This window comes from Calliphora vicina, chromosome 3 (genome assembly GCF_958450345.1).
Source record: "Calliphora vicina chromosome 3, idCalVici1.1, whole genome shotgun sequence".
Lineage (NCBI taxonomy): Eukaryota > Metazoa > Arthropoda > Insecta > Diptera > Calliphoridae > Calliphora > Calliphora vicina.
Window position 1 is genome coordinate 118,802,038 of NC_088782.1, and position 17,841 is coordinate 118,819,878.

At 32.5% G+C, this 17,841-nt stretch overlaps 1 protein-coding gene across 2 annotated transcripts; it reads left to right on the plus strand.

The window, feature by feature from the left end:
• The first annotated feature begins 1,795 nt into the window (after positions 1 to 1,795).
• On the plus strand, positions 1,796 to 12,062 carry Cln7 (CLN7/MFS domain-containing 8). Of its 2 annotated transcripts, XM_065504221.1 has the most exons (6): positions 1,796 to 2,134; positions 7,580 to 7,874; positions 7,952 to 8,458; positions 10,579 to 10,730; positions 10,883 to 11,503; positions 11,564 to 12,062. In XM_065504221.1, the coding sequence occupies exons 2-6, from the start codon at positions 7,683 to 7,685 to the stop codon at positions 11,757 to 11,759; spliced, it is 1,668 nt and encodes a 555-aa protein (XP_065360293.1). In that variant the 5' UTR covers positions 1,796 to 2,134; positions 7,580 to 7,682; the 3' UTR covers positions 11,760 to 12,062. The 2 variants fall into 2 exon arrangements, with proteins under 2 accessions (XP_065360293.1, XP_065360294.1); XM_065504222.1 differs by lacking the exon at positions 1,796 to 2,134 and having other exon boundaries at positions 7,727 to 7,874; positions 7,956 to 8,458.
• Positions 12,063 to 17,841: the final 5,779 nt, after the last annotated feature.

Sequence of the window (17,841 nt, forward strand, 5' to 3'; positions counted from 1 at the left end):
TAATTTTGTCGGTTGAAATTTTTTTTTATGTCGGTTGACAATTATTTGAAAAATTTCAGGTAAATTTCCTTGCTTGAACTGCTCAGAAGAAAAAATAAACTTATTCTTTGTGAAAAAATCGAAATAAATACAGAATTACGTTTAAAAACTAATTTGTCGGGCGACATTTATGAAAAATAATATTTGGATCATTTCAAAAAATACTTAATATATTGTTTATTTGTCTTTATCATCAAATTGAAAGCAATAATATTTTGTCGGACGACAGTTTAATGGAATTTTTTTTGTCGCTTGAATATTTTTAGAAAAAATATATTTACAAAAATGTTTCTTCTTATTCTAAAATCAATTTTGTCATCATTTTCAAATATTCTAACAATCCATGCATTCTTTCTTTTCCTCTCTCTTTCTTTCATTATGAGTTTTTTATATTTTAGTTGCTAAATGAAAATAACCTCTTATTTAAAAAATTAAACAAAAAACGAGTTAAAAAAGGTGATTATTGTAAAAAATAATAAAAAAACTGTTACAAGCAAAAAACCTAGTATTTAAGTATAAAAACACAAAATTAAAATAATATTATTAATAAAAAAAGGAAAGAAATTAAAATATTTTATCAATAAAAATATAAATGAATGTAATAATCTTTAGTTATTAGTGGCAATTATTAATTATAAAAAATAAAAACAATTATGTATTGTGTAACAAAAAAAAAAACTAAAATAAAGTTAAAATAATAAACACTAAACTAAAAATAAATTGAAAAAAAACAAATAAAAAATAGTGTAAAAAACCAAAGACAGCAAATGTTTTATTTAAAAAAAAATAAAACAAATTTTACTTATAATGGATTAAAAAAATATTTCTGATATTTAAAAATAAACTTTATTTTTAAATATTAGAGATATTTATAGATATTTATTTAATCCATTATAACTTAATTTTGTTAAAACCCCGCAAAAATGTTTAGTTTTGAATATCGGCCTATTTAAAGTATCCAATAGGATCTTATTAAGAGCTCTTTACCTGATCTCAACTGTTTACAATTTAATTTTTAAGAGCTTAACTTTGTTAATTTCTTCAAACAAAATCTCTTCACCACTTAAGAAGACCCATTCGCCCCATACATGAATGAATGTTGTTCTCTACAAAAGAGGGGAGTGCAGTGCAGCGAGTGTGGGAGCGTGTTAACTGTACACATACAGTGAAATTATAGTATTTTGCCTACAAAGTATGTAGAACATGCTACTTTCTACTCTTGGCAGAGACCCACTTGGTAGTATTCCAAACACAAGCAACAAGAAAATGAGATACCAAAAAAAAATAATACAAAACAACACAACAAAATTGCTGCTGATAACAAACAAATCCAATGAATAAATATTATTGCTACTCACGCGCTCCCCAGAATATTTTCCAATGTAAAAGTAATAACAGCACCACTAATCAGTTTGTTAGTGATCGTGTTGCTCGTAGGGTCGTTGTACGCCAAGAAAAGCGTATAGAATGAATTGAAAGTAGGAAAAAAAAACAAAAATAAATTTAAATTAACAACAAATACTTTGCTATAACAAGCCATTAATAAAGTGTGTGTTTTTTACTGAAATTAATTGAAAGGCCTATTTTAAATAAATGCATAAATTAAAGAAAAAACAACACAATTGAAAACAATAACAAAGAAAAAGCCAGCCAGCACCCACGATTTTTAAATAATTTTTTTTCAACAGATTTAATATAAAATAATATATATACAATTATTTGCAAATCATTGTTTAAAACAACGAAAAATAATAAATTTTATAAAAATCTCCATATTAAAGAAAAAAAACCGGAAATTCATATGTCAAGCACGCACAATAATAAAAAATTAAACAAAAACAACAAAAAATATATCAATGCAGTTGCTTAGAATATGAAAGGCTAGAAAAAAAACAAAATAAAAACAAAAACCAATTGAAAACATAACAAAACAATCAAAATAATAACAAACCAGTTACACCAACAAATACATACATCATATCAACAGCTACAACAATAACAACATTATACCCAAAGTAAATTGTAAACAAAGATGTCGTCAACTTTAACAACTTGTACTTAAAGTTTTTCTTCTAGTTGTTGCTGTTGTAATGCAGTAAGTAAAAGAAATAAACAAACAAACACACACACACACCACTCATTTGTACTCTTGTAAATTTTCTTCATTTTTCTTTTCATTTATTTATTTACATTTACATGGGTGTGTATGTATGTAAGTGTTTGTAAACAAACCTGTTGTCAATCAGTTTAATACTCTCAAATTCTCCATTGAAGTGGGGCTTTATTTTATCTGGTTTTTTGTACTTTGGCTTAACAAAGAGTAATTTAATTAAGTATTATTCATTTATTTATTATTGAGTTTATTTTAAACAAGGTGGAGAATATAAATTTGCATTAATGGTTGATGATGGGTTGCTTAAAGTTTTAAAGTGCAGAACGTTTTTTTCCATACAATTTTAGTTTGATAGATACAAGAAGTTTATTTATTTATTTTAATGGATAAATTGTACGTGTGCAAGAGATGGGCAAACTTTGGTACCAATGATGAAATCAAATCAAGCTACATATTTTAAAAATCAAACGTCTTGTCACTAATTTATATAATATTTAATACACACAAATAAAAACAAATATTAAAATAGACACTTTAATGATAAACCTTACAAAAATATTTATCTTGGCCTTTAAGATAAAATAAACAAATTTTTGATTGACAAAATAAATATAGTCTGACCTCTAAGGAAATCTTGAAACATAAATAGTCTTACCTAGACAGTATTCCGTTCCCTGTTTATTTATCAAACTGGCTTCATCAATATTTCTTTTGAGATTTTAAGATTTCCTATAAATCTGTCTTTTTCTTTTTTCAGAATTCCTGTAAATCTGTCTGTGTTATGGCTATACAACATTTTACTTCAATTGAAAAGTAAATTTTTTGATAAATCTACTACAACTGATAAACGATTCTTGTGTTGTCATCTACATTTTTGCTGATAAGTTAAGAGTTATTAACGAAGTGTCATAAAAATACTGCTTTGAAAGTAAAGAAAATTGTTGTTATTGTAGTATATTTTTAGTAGCACTTCGGCTGGTATATTGTTTGAAGGGTACTACTAGGTGTAAAATAAGTTAGTAGTGATTAAACTATTATCAGACCCAGCCAGCCAGCTGTTTATTTTAGTTAATATTTGCTATATTTTTGTTCGTTTTATTGTGTAAAATTGAAGATACGAATTAGCTAATTAAAAATTATCAGTATCATATGAAAAGTTGTGACATATTAATAATAATGGGGGGCCTAAACGGAATTTAATATAATAAATTAATAATTTTTCAATATTCTAATGGATAGAAGTGGAAAAATAAGTTAGAGAGCTATATCCTTTAAACCCTTCACCAAATTATAATTTAAAACAAGTAAGAGAGGTATATTCGGCTGAGCCGAATCTTATATACCCTTCTCCAAATTATATTTCAAAATAAAAATTGCAAATATTTTAAGGTAAACTAATTTTTTTTTCCAAAGTTTTTTTTTTAATTTTTTAGAAAAAAAAATTTTCGAATTATTTTTTTAAAATTTAAAATTTTTTTTTTAATATTTAGCGAAAAAAAAATTCGGTTTAAAAAAATATTTTCCCTGATTTTGACCCATTGTAGGTCCGTCCAACTTGTTTTTTTTTATTTTTTGGAAAAAAAAATTGTCGAATTATTTTTCTAAAATTTAAAAATTTTTTTTTAATATTTAAGGAAAAAAAAATTCGGGTTAAAAAATACTTTTTTTTTATTTTTTGGAAATACAAATTTTCGAATTATTTTTTAAAAATTTAAATTTTTTTTAATATTTAGCGAAAAAAAATTCGGGTTAAAAAAATATTTTTCTCGATTCGACCGATTGTTTTTTTTATTTTTTGGAAAAAAAAATTTTCGAATTATTTTTTTAAAATTTTAAAATTTTTTAAAAAAAAAAAAAAATTCGGGTTAAAAAATATTTTCCCCGATTTTGATCCATTGTAGGTTCAACTTACTATGGCCTTATATATGCCTTTGCAAAAATTCGGCTTAAAAAATTGTTTCCCCGATTTAGACCCATTGTAGGTCCCTTGTTCTTTTATTTTTTGTAAAAAAAATTTTCGAATTATTTTTTTTAAAATTTAAAATTTTTTTTTAATATTTAGCGAAAAAAATTAGAGTTAAAAAAATATTTTCCCCGATTTTGACCCATTGTAGGTCCAACTTACTACAATGGGATAAAAAAAATATTTCCCCCGATTTTGACCGATTTTTCGAATTATTTTTTTAAAATTAAAATTTTTTTTTTAATATTTCGCGAAAAAAAATTCGGGTTAAAAAAATATTTTCCCCGATTTTGACCCATTGTAGGTTCAACTTACTTTTTTTTTATTTTTTGGAAAAAAAAATTTTCGAATTATTTTTTTAAAATTTAAAATTTTTTTTTTCCCCGATTTTACTATGGCCTTATATATGCCGTTGCAAAGGTCTTTGAAATATCTTTCATTAGATATCCATATTGTCTATATTAATGACTTAGTAAACCAGATATAGAAATAGGTCAAAAATCGAGGTTGTCATGGTTTTTTGCTTATTTCTCAGCCATTTGTGGGCCGATTTTCTAGATTTTAAATAGCAATCGAACCGGCACCATAGAGGACAATTGATGTATCATCAATCATGTATGAAAGTTATTTGGGGACTTTAGAAAGTTGATTTCATAGCTATATCTATAACGATACAGAATATATATACTTTATGGAGACACTCCGGACATAATTTAAAAATTGATACTTTTGTTAATTAAAAATAATTTAAATTTTCCCCTCAATAACCATCAATTCATTCAAGAAAATGTTTCCCAATATCATTTTATTTAATAGCTGCTTGATTTGTCTCTATATTTAAAGTAATTTATTTATACAATTAATTTGTTTTATAAACCGTTTGATTGATAGTCCGTCGAGTCATTTTATTACTTATTACGAGTATTATTTGTATTTGTTATTGTTTTCATTAATAAATATTTAACCCACAAAAATAAAACGTTTGAAATGAAATATAACGGGTATTGAAATGTGCACATGTTTTTTTTTTCTTTTCTAAATTTGATTACGAATTATAAATAGAATTTAATTAATGAATATTTAATAACATATTTGGCTAAATGAATTATTATTCAATTCTTATATTAGGTAGTGAAAAAGGTAAACTAAAAAAAAAAAATTAAAGAAAAAAAAAATTGGAAAACGGATACAATTGTATGATATTATGCTTTATATAGCAGATCTCTTTTTACAATGATTAACTAGATCACGAAAGACCCTTTGACCAGGCAGCTAGCATTTAAAAAATCGTTAAAAAATGTTTTTATTCGAAAGATCAATACATGACATTAACATTTTAAATTATTTCGTGAATATGTCCACATCGGCTGTTCTTTGCGAAACGTATTCTGGACATCCAATTTCTGTCCGTATATCACGAATAACAGGAGCAATTTTGGAATCCAAGGACAGTGACTTCACGTGGCCCCACTGGAAATAATCGAGTGGTGTCAAATCGCACGACCTTGGAGGCCAATTGGCAGTTCCATTTCACGAAATCAAGTTATCGCCAAATTTTCATATCAATAAGTAAACTGTCTTTTAAAGACGGTTTTCTATAAGAAAACTGTCTTTCGCAGACTGTTTTCTATATGAAAACTATCTTCCGAAGACTGTTTTCTTTAGGAAAACTGTCTTTCGCAGACTGTTTTCTATAAGAAAACTATCTACCGAAGACTGTTTTCTATAAGAAAACTGTTTTTCGAAGACTGTTTTCTATAAGAAAACTGTCTTTCGAAGACTGTTTTCTATAAGAAAACTGTCTTTCGAAGACTGTCTTCTATAAGAAAACTGTCTTTCGAAGACTGTCTTCTATAAGAAAACTGTCTTTCGAAGACTGTTTTCTATAAGAAAACTGTCTTTCGAAGACTGTTTTCTATAAGAAAACTGTCTTTCGAAGACTGTTTTCTATAAGAAAACTGTCTTTCGAAGACTGTTTTCTATAAGAAAACTGTCTTTCGAAGACTGTTTTCTATAAGAAAACTGTCTTTCGAAGACTGTTTTCTATAAGAAAACTGTAACTATCTTCCGAAGACTGTTTTCTTTAGGAAAACTGTCTTTCGCAGACTGTTTTCTATAAGAAAACTATCTACCGAAGACTGTTTTCTATAAGAAAACTGTCTTTCGAAGACTGTTTTCTATAAGTAAACTGTCTTTCGAAGACTGTTTTCTATAAGAAAACTGTCTTTCGAAGACTGTTTTCTATAAGAAAACTGTCTTTCGAAGACTGTTTTCTATAAGAAAACTGTCTTTCGAAGACTGTTTTCTATAAGAAAACTGTAACTATCTTCCGAAGACTGTTTTCTTTAGGAAAACTGTCTTTCGCAGACTGTTTTCTATAAGAAAACTATCTACCGAAGACTGTTTTCTATAAGAAAACTGTCTTTCGAAGACTGTTTTCTATAAGAAAACTGTCTTTCGAAGACTGTTTTCTATAAGAAAACTGTCTTTCGAAGACTGTTTTCTATAAGAAAACTGTCTTTCGAAGACTGTTTTCTATAAGAAAACTGTCTTTCGAAGACTGTTTTCTATAAGAAAACTGTCTTTCGAAGACTGTTTTCTATAAGAAAACTGTCTTACAAAGACTGTTTTCTATAAGAAAACTGTCTTACAAAGACTGTTTTCTATAAGAAAACTGTCTTACAAAGACTGTTTTCTATAAGAAAACTATCTTCCGAAGACCGTTTTCTATAGGAAAACTATCTTCCGAAGACTGTTTTCTATAGGAAAACTGTCTTCCGCAGACTGTTTTCCATAAGGAAACTATCTTCCGAAGACTGTTTTCAATAGGAAAACTGTCTTCCGAAGACTATTTTCCATAAGGAAACTATATTCCGAAGACTGTTTTCTATAAGAAAACTATCTGCCGAAGACTGTTTTCCATAAGAAAACCATCTTCCGAAGACTGTTTTCCATAAGAAAACTATCTTCCGAATACTGTTTTCTATAAGAAAACTATCTTCCGAAGACTGTTTTCTATAAGAAAACTATCTTCCGAATACTGTTTTCTATAAGAAAACTATCTTCCGAGGACTGTTTTCTATAAAAAAAACTGTCTCTATTGATAATACATTTGTTTGATAACAAAATCTTATATATTTCCTCTTCACTCCCTAGATTGTATTTGAAAAAAGCTTTTAACATCCTTCTCATGTTACCCTTTTTATTTACAACTGAATTCCTTAAAGCTTTTCCATTCAATTAACAACTCATGTGAATAAAAGCTTTAACTAAACCTTTAATAAAACGTCATGATATGAGGTTTGATAATACAGAGTAAAGAAAACATCTGTTCAACATAATACAACCAGCAACATGGACCAATTATTGGCCAAATTATTATTTTTAATATTAACAAGTAATGCACATTAATTTAACTACTAATTTATTAATAATTAATTAAAATTTGTGTTTGTTTTTTATAGAATGTAATAAAATCTTAAAAACTGCTGCTACTTAACATCCAGGAAAGGTCTCCTACAACAACTTTACCAACAAGCAATAACAACACCTTATTTTAACTATAAAATGGAGGGTTTAACAAAATTTCGCAATCGTTTTCGTACCACAAAAATACCCTCCGATGTGGATGATGGTTTGGAAACTCTAGATGAATATCGCATGAGATGGCGTTCTATAAGGGTTATATATTTCACCATGTTCTTAATGTCTTTAGGATTTAGCATAATATTAACGGGAATATGGCCCTATTTAAACAAGGTAATATAAATTAAAGACTTTAAAACTAAATTAATATGAAATTGTGCTAATTAATATTGTTTTGTAATTGTTCTTAGCTAGATCCTACAGCGGGCAAAGAATTCATGGGTCTTATAGTGGCCGCCAATCCTTTGGGTCAAATGATTTTTAGCCCTTTATTTGGTTGGTGGAGCAATAAAATCGGCACCATACGTTTGCCATTGCTAAGCTCTTTGGCATTATTCACGGTGGCCAGTGCCATTTATTCATCTTTGGAAATGCGTCCCGATCATGTGAAATACTGGATGTTGGCGTCACGTTTCCTAATCGGTGTCAGTTCGGCCAATATAGCGGTGTGTCGTTCGTATTTGTCGGCTGCTACCCGCTTGAGTGAGCGTACCAAAGCTGTTTCGATGGTTTCTTTGGCTCAGGTTTTGGGTTTCATTATAGGACCGGGCCTGCAGGCCTTGGTAACGCCGTTGGGCAGTGATGGTTATGTTTGGCTGTGGGGTGGCATGGTCTTTAATATGTATACAGCCTGTGGTTGGATAAATGTTGTCATGAGTGTGGGAAATTTTATCATGTTTTTGCCCAAGATATTTGAGGTGAGTTGGCGGAAAGTTTTCCTATAGTAAACTGTCTCTGAAAGATAGTTTTCCTATAGCAAACAGTCTGCGAACGACAGTTATCTTAAAAACTGTATGCAAAAGAAACCAGTCTGCGAAAGACAGTTTTCTTATAGAGAAAAGTGTCTTTGGAAGACAGTTTTCTTATAGAGAAAAGTGTCTTTGGAAGACAGTTTTCGTATAGAGAAAAGTGTCTTTGGAAGACAGTTTTCGTATAGAGAAAAGTGTCTTTCAAAGACAGTTTTCTTATAGAGAAAAGTGTCTTTCAAAGACAGTTTTCTTATAGAGAAAAGTGTCTTTCAAAGACAGTTTTCTTATAGAGAAAAGTGTCTTTCAAAGACAGTTTTCTTATAGAGAAAAGTGTCTTTCAAAGACAGTTTTCTTATAGAGAAAAGTGTCTTTCAAAGACAGTTTTCTTATAGAGAAAAGTGTCTTTCAAAGACAGTTTTCTTATAGAGAAAAGTGTCTTTCAAAGACAGTTTTCTTATAGAGAAAAGTGTCTTTCAAAGACAGTTTTCTTATAGAGAAAAGTGTCTTTCAAAGACAGTTTTCTTATAGAGAAAAGTGTCTTTCAAAGACAGTTTTCTTATAGAGAAAAGTGTCTTTGGAAGACAGTTTTCTTATAGAGAAAAGTGTCTTCCAAAGACAGTTTTCTTATAGAGAAAAGTGTCTTCCAAAGACAGTTTTCTTATAGAGAAAAGTGTCTTCCAAAGACAGTTTTCTTATAGAGAAAAGTGTCTTCCAAAGACAGTTTTCTTATAGAGAAAAGTGTCTTCCAAAGACAGTTTTCTTATAGAGAAAAGTGTCTTCCAAAGACAGTTTTCTTATAGAGAAAAGTGTCTTCCAAAGACAGTTTTCTTATAGAGAAAAGTGTCTTCCAAAGACAGTTTTCTTATAGAGAAAAGTGTCTTCCAAAGACAGTTTTCTTATAGAGAAAAGTGTCTTCCAAAGACAGTTTTCTTGTAGATAAAAGTGTCTTCCTAGACAGTTTTCTTATAGAGAAAAGTGTCTTCCAAAGACAGTTTTTTTTATAGAGAAAAGTGTCTTCCAAAGACAGTTTTCTTATAGAGAAAAGTGTCTTCCAAAGACAGTTTTCTTATAGAGAAAAGTGTCTTCCAAAGACAGTTTTCTTATAGAGAAAAGTGTCTTCCAAAGATAGTTTTCTTATAGAGAAAAGTGTCTTCCAAAGACAGTTTTCTTATAGAGAAAAGTGTCTTCCAAAGACAGTTTTCTTATAGAGAAAAGTGTCTTCCAAAGACAGTTTTCTTATAGAGAAAAGTGTCTTCCAAAGACAGTTTTCTTATAGAGAAAACTGTCTTCCAAAGACACTTTTCTTATAGAGAAAACTGTCTTCCAAAGACAGTTTTCTTATAGAGAAAAGTGTCTTCCAAAGACAGTTTTCTTATAGAGAAAAGTGTCTTCCAAAGACAGTTTTCTTATAGAGAAAAGTGTCTTCCAAAGACAGTTTTCTTATAGAGAAAAGTTTCTTCCAAAGACAGTTTTCTTATAGAGAAAAGTGTCTTCCAAAGACAGTTTTCTTATAGAGAAAAGTGTCTTCCAAAGACAGTTTTCTTATAGAGAAAAGTGTCTTTGGAAGACAGTTTTCTTATAGAGAAAAGTGTCTTCCAAAGGCAGTTTTCTTATAGAGAAAAGTGTCTTTGGAAGACAGTTTTCTTATAGAGAAAAGTGTCTTCCAAAGACAGTTTTCTTATAGAGAAAAGTGTCTTCCAAAGACAGTTTTCTTATAGAGAAAAGTTTCTTCCAAAGACAGTTTTCTTATAGAGAAAAGTGTCTTCCAAAGACAGTTTTCTTATAGAGAAAAAGTGTCTTCCAAAGACAGTTTTCTTATAGAGAAAAAGTGTTTTCCAAAGACAGTTTTCTTATAGAGAAAAGTGTCTTCTAAAGAGAGTTTTCTTATAGAGAAAAGTGTCTTCTAAAGAGAGTTTTCTTATAGAGAAAAGTGTCTTCCAAAGACAGTTTTCTTATAGAGAAAAGTGTCTTCCAAAGACAGTTTTCTTCCAAAGACAGTTTTCTTATAGAAAAAGTATGATTATTTCAATTATTGTTAAACAAATATCCTTATTATTCTTATTACTCAGGAACGTAAAGTGGCTGCCCGTGAAATCATGATAATGCAGGGTAAAACTTCGGAAAAAGAAACCTGGAAGTCTATTAAACCTGATTATATATCAGCCTGGACTTTAATAGTAGCATTCTTTGTATTGGTATTCAATTTTGTTTTATTAGAAACGTAAGTTTTATACAGTTCTTCAACTGACTTCCTCATACATTTTAACAAATGTCAGCAAGTTCAAGAAGCTTTGTATTTGAGAAAGTCTAAGGATGTCATTGGGTTTTAAATAGTCTTTATATTTTAGTTAAATGATATTTTCTTTATTACAGCTTGGGCACCTCTTTAACCATGGACCAATTTGCCTGGTCGAATGACGAGGCCTTGTGGTACATGGGTATACTCATGTCTGTGGGCGCTATAGTGGCTCTCATAACATTTGTGGCCATCAATCCTTTGTGCAAAGTCTTTCCCGAAAATCAAGTCTTAATATGGGGTGGTTTCTCCTTAATGGTCTTGGGTCGTGTACTGTATATACCCTGGGGTGATGGACCGGCGAAAATAGCCGAGGTCTATAATGTAACCATACCATTGACGGGCAATTCCACTATAGATCTAACACCAGATAATGAAATATTCTTGGGCTGCCCTAAGACACAAGCATGGTGTGAAACAACACCGGCCCTTACGCTAACTCAATTCATAATTGGTTATGGTTTCACCTCAATTGGTTATCCCATAGGTGTGACTCTAATACAAACAATATTTTCCAAAGTTTTGGGTCCCCGGCCTCAAGGTGTTTGGATGGGTTTAATGACCGGTTCGGGTTGTTTGTCAAGAGTTTTTGGTCCCGTGTTTGTGGGTTCTATTTACACAAGATTGGGTACTTATTGGACGTTTGGCATAACCACCATAATGATGTTGTTCTCCATGATATGGCTGTTAATTGAAAGGTGAGTTTAATTTAAATAAAATAAAAAGCAAGAAATTTCAATTTATTGATTTCTTTTTAGGAAACGTTTAATACCTCCTACCTTTGATGGCTGCGAACCGGTGGAATTGAAGAATTTAAGTTCCAACAAAGTGGAAAAGAATTTGGATCTTAAAGATAGAGATGTGGAGGTAGAGCCCAATGGCCATATAGAAGAGGATTCTAAATTGTTAAACAATAAAAATAACATAGTTATAGTTAAGGCCGAGGGAAAGTGATAAATTAATTACTTATTGTGCAATTATTATTTATAGTGAGATGTAGAGGTTAATTTCTGATTTTAATTCAAAAAAAAGATTTATTGCAATATTAGTTTATCTATGTAAATGTCTTTAAGTACTTTAATATGTTTTTAATTGTATCTTATATAGTATTATTAACGTTTTATTTTAGGTTTTGTGCTTGTTTTGTGTTGTCTGTAATTAACTGCCTCTAAGAGTACATAATATTGTTAATACAATATAATAAATTGTTAGTTAAGAACACTTTTTTTTACAATTATATAAACAAAAAAAACAAAACATGTGTTTTCTCTAAAAATAAGCCATCAGGAAAAAGATGCGGTAAAGAGGCCTTCCGAGAGGTCGCATTGCACAATCGTTTCAATTTTACACGACCTGTCACTGTGAGCCAAGGCTTTGCATACTCGCTGCTGTTAGCAAGCTGAGAGAAGGCCTTCTTAAAAAGGCATATTATAAGGTATTCCGTTGAAGGCCTGTACGGAGATCTGTCGCGTAATGCCTTACAGAATGTCTACATATCTTTATATATATAATTCTTCTGTACGTGTGTTATTAACTGAACTCCTCCTTAACGGCTGGGCCGATTTGGATGAAATTTGTTCTGTGTGTTTGAGTGTTTCCCTGGATGGTTTAGATTCACAATTGACCTATATAGGAACAATGGGCATGGCACCTCCCATACAAAGTAAACATTTATTATTGCATATCTGGAGTACTATTATAGTGGGAGTCTTCAAAATTTGTGTGAGCTATGGCAGAACAACGTTTGCCGGTTCCTGTTGTTCCTATAAGGCGCATAGGGCCTCAACGAATTTTCCCCAGTTATTTCTGTTTGATGCTATGTTTTTGATTTCGCTCCAGCTTTTCCCTGATTTGGTAACTTCGAGAGTTAGTTGTCTGCGCCAAGTGTGAGCCGGCCGTCCTATTCGTCTGCTTACCTGAGGGTTCCAGTCTATGGCGTTGCGGGTAATATCATTAGGTGGGCGTCGTAATGCATGTCCTATCCAGCACCACTTTCGTTTTAGCATTTCAACTCTTACTGGTGTCTGATGAGTGCGGGTCCAGAGTTGGTTATTCGAAATAGTGTTGGGCCAAAAGATTCGCAGTATTCTTCTGAGACATCTGTTGCAAGGTGTTGAGATCTCCCGGAGCTGTGTTCCATGTTTCGCATCCGTATAACAGCACAGACTTAAGGCACGAATTGAAAATTCTGATTTTTGTGGTAATGGAGAGGGATGGAGACTTCCATACTGTTGTTAGCTGGCCAAATGCTTGTCTGGCTTTCATGGTACGGTTGGAGACATCATCCGAAGATCCGCCAGTGAAAGTTAGGATACCACCTAGATAGCAGAACTGGTTCACGTCTTGAAGAGTGATATTCTGAGTTGATTCTCATTACCTTTATTGTTGGTATATCTACGTATTAACATATATTAAAAACCCTAAAAATTAAAGCCTAATTGAAGGTCTGCTGAAGCTAGAAATATTCTAAATGAATTCAGCATAACACCTATAGAATAGATTTTAAAGTATCACGTGTGTAGAGTATTAACTCCTTCACGCAAACTTCACAACATTTCAACTTTTAAAATCGATATCTTCCGATCAGGATGAAATTTGCAACAAGGTTAGACCTATTGGATTCAGACACAATTTTTCAACAAGATCGGTCAAGAACTCTCGGAGTTAGAGGGGGTCAAAATTTGACATTTTGGCCAAACATGTGATTTTTCTCATCCATGTAACTTATTCAGCCCAATTATGAATAAAAATTCCGCGGGAGTTTTTTCCATTTTTCCTATTCAAATTCTATGGGAAAAAATTCCCGGGGAACAAACTCCCGCGGAATTTTTTATTCATAATTGGTCTGATTACCTATTGTTCTTAGCAAAATATGTCCCAAATAGTTTAGATAGCTATTTCTTCAATCTTTCGAAAAAATTAAAAAAAAATTAATATTTTTTTCCGAAATCAAAAACTTTTTTGAATTTTTTTTCAAAATGGGTCCTTTTTTTTCTTAAAATAAATCTTGAGGACCTATTTGATCGCTTAGAGGTATGCGAGTTCGATATCTATCCAAAAAAAAATGTTTTGTAACTCAAAACATGGAATTTTTGAAATTTTTTGCAAAATAAAAATCTATGTTAATTTTTTTTTCGAAATGGACCCTCTTTTTAATTTTCTTGAAGACCTATTTAGTCGCTTAGTGGGATGCGAGTGGGATATCTATCAAAATAAATGTTTTGTAACTCAAAACATGCAATTTTTTACTTTTTTTTTTTGTAAAATCTAACTTTTTTTTTTAAAATGGAAGACATCGATTTTAAAAGTGAACTCCCCCATATATTTATTCAAAGTATTGACTATTGTTAGCTATGACCATATGGATTCCGAGCCAAAAGAACTGATCACCTTTTGAGGCCAAGAACGAATCAAGCCAATACTGTTTGTTACAAAGTGAAGCGTATCCCCGAGAGAGCGTTATGGTTAGGTTAGGGTTATAAAGGCAGCTAGTATCAAGCAGTTCACTTGGGTCCATGATAGCCTAAGGAACATTCTCAGGTCCTCAAGAGTTCCTTCACATGTCATGAACGAATCCATCTTCCTGACATCCATACTATCCTATTGTCGCAATCCGAGCCCCGTAATAGAGCAGGGCAAATATAGAGGAGGGAGATGTTCAACCGTCTCATCCTCGTCTTCATCATGGCAACTCCTACAGAAGTCATTATATGGAGTAATCAGTCTCCTAGCATGCGCATCAATCAGGCAGTGCCCCGTAAGCACTGACATCAGAGGGGTTACTCTCTATTGCGATGCGTAAGAAAAATGGTACAATTGGTACCCTTTATTGAGTTTTCGTATCGCACAAATTAGTTTAAAATGTTTTTATTTACAACTTTTGACATTTCATTTTGTCATTCTTCACTATTGTTTATTTTTTGTGGTGCCTGTTTTGCTTCTTTAGTCCCGGTCCACACTGTGAAACATTTGCTGCATAACATTTTTAAATTCTCTTTTGAAACTGCATTCGTGTCCACACAGTGAAGTTTTTGCTTTTCAGTTTTTGACATTTCTGTACAGTACGAACACGAACGAATAAATGTGGATGACATACTCAACAAAAACTTCATGTACATGAAACAAAGTTCCCTTTTTCATTCCTCTTTCCCCTTTCGTCAACAAACTCAAATGTTTTGCAGTAAATGTTTCACAGTGTGGACCGGGACTTATGCGAAAGCGTTTGCGTAGCCGACACAGATTACCAAATTGTATTCTTATCGCATTTACTTTTCGTATCGAAATTGCTTTCGCATCGCAACAGAGAGTAACTCCCCATACACCAATCTATAATGATCCAAAACGGGCCATGTGAGTCTCATGAGAGAGCGTTATGCATCGATCGAAACAAATAGTCGGAGGAGGCAAGGTCTGGACTATAAATTGGGTAAGGCAAAACTTCCCAACCACTTCTTTCTAAATACTTTTAACAGGTATTGCAACATGTGGCCGAATCAGTTGCGTTCGGTACAGGTTCCCTGTGATAGTCTGGTTAGATTTCAGAAGTTCATAAGACAGAGAATTACCTTGGATATTTGGCTTTGTTGTCGATTCGGCTGGTTAGGCGGGCTTCACATACGATCTCTTACACTTCGGGTTATCGTAATGTATCCATAATGCAACCACAATACTGATTCGGTTGGGCAGTAAAAGTCTCAAGTCTTTAGTAGGAGAGATAGCCGGTCACTGCTCAATTGGAGCCTTCATTGGTAAATGGGATAGTGGCACACAGAACTTTTGAGTTACTAGAAACAATAGAACATATTCTGTGTAACTGTCCTATTTTACAGGGTCTCCGATAAAATGGCTAGGGGAAAGATTGCACGATGAACTGGCGGATATAGCTAGATAAGATGGTGTATGAGGGGAATAGACTGGGAAATCCCTTGTGAATCCCTTTCCAATTTCATTTCTTCTCTTCACCTCAAGTTCACATCTAGTTCTATTTTCTAAAGGGTTGCACAATGGAGGCTATGGGTCTCACACCCCTTCAAATCTATCTAAAAGTCTCAGGTCATTAGTAGGAGTGATAACCGGTCACCGCTCAAGTGGCACACAGAACTTTTGTAGGATAGGCGAGGATATTGAGTTACTAGAAACAGTAGAACATATTCTGTGTAACTGTTCTATATTACAGGGTCTCCGATAAAATGGCTAGGGGAAAGATTGCATGATGAACTGGCGGATCAAGCTAGATAAGATGCTGTATGAGGGGAATAGGCTGGCTATTTTAGGTAACATGACTCTGAGAATCCCTTTCCAATTTCATTTCATTTCTTCTCTTCACCTCAAGTTCACACCTAGTTCTATTTCTAAAGGGGTTGCACAATAGAGCCTTTGGGTCTCACACCCCTTCAAATCTATCTAAAAGTCTCAAGTCTTTAGTAGGAGTGATCACCGGTCACCGCTCAATTGGAGACTTCATCGGAAAAGGCGAGGATATTGAGTTACTAGAAACAGTAGAACACATTTTGTGTAGATCTCCTAGATTACAGGGTCTCAGGTAAAATCTCTAGGGGAAAGATTCCATGATGAACTGATGAATGCAAAGACAATCAGATTGGGTTGGGCAATAAAAGTCTCAGGTCTTTAGTAGGAGTGATAACCGGTCACCGCTCTATTGGAGACTTTATTGGAAAATGGGATAGTGACACACAGGAATTCTGTAGGATGTGCAAGGATATTGATGAGCTAGAAACAGTAGAACACATTTTGTGTAGCTCTCCTTGCTTACAGGTTCTCAGAAGAAACTGGCTAGCGGATAGATGCCCCGATGAACAAGGGAATATATGATCTAGTCAATCTATTTGGATTTAACAGGGGATTAGGTTGGCTATTTTAAGTGACAGTCATTACTTATTTTCTGTCTCTCAGACCGGAATTTTATTTCAGCTCAATGCTTTCTTTTTATTTCTTCTCGTCCCTTTAATTAACAAAAAAAAAATGACGCTGAAGCATAAAAATTACTCACCGAAGCTTATGGTGAATGTGTTTCGTTGGTTTCAGAGAGCGAGAGATGGTTTGTGCGGTTCAGGAGTCCAGGCCAGCCAAAAAAGTCTGAAGACCAAGAATTTGAGGCATTACTCCATGAAGAGCTGGCAAAATCATTGGGAGAACGTTTGCAGGATTTATTCAAAAGCAGGTTAATTAGGGTACCATACGAATTGAAGCTGTGAGACCTTGAAAGACGATTTTGCATGTCCGAAATAACAGGGGATTAGGTTGGCTATTTTAAGTGACAGTCATTACTTATTTTCTGTCTTTCAGACCGGAATTTTATTTCAGCTCAATTCTTTCTTTTTATTTCTTTTCGTCCCTTTAATTAACAAAAAAAAAAATGACGCTGAAGCATAAAAATTACTCACCGAAGCTTATGGTGAATGTGTTTTGTTGGTTTCAGAGAGCGAGAGATGGTTTGTGCGGTTCAGGAGTCCAGGCCAGCCAAAAAAGTCTGAAGACCAAGAATTTGAGGCATTACTCCATGAAGAGCTGGCAAAATCATTGGGAGAACGTTTGCAGGATTTATTCAAAAGCAGGTTAATTAGGGTACCATACGAATTGAAGCTGTGAGACCTTGAAAGACGATTTTGCATGTCCGAAATAACAGGGGATTAGGTTGGCTATTTTAAGTGACAGTCATTACTTATTTTCTGTCTTTCAGACCGGAATTTTATTTCAGCTCAATTCTTTCTTTTTATTTCTTTTCGTCCCTTTAATTTAAAAAAAATGACGCTGAAGCATACCTATTACTCATCGAAGCTTATGGTGAATGTGTTTCGTTGGTTTCAGAGAGCGAGAGATGGTTTGTGCGGTTCAGGAGTCCAGGCCAGCCAAAAAAGTCTGAAGACCAAGAATTTGAGGCATTACTCGATGAAGAGCTTGCAAAATCATTGGGAGAACGTTTGCAGGATTTATTCAAAAGCAGGTTAATTAGGGTACCATACGAATTGAAGCTGTGAGACCTTGAACGACGATTTTGCATGTCCGAAATAATGCT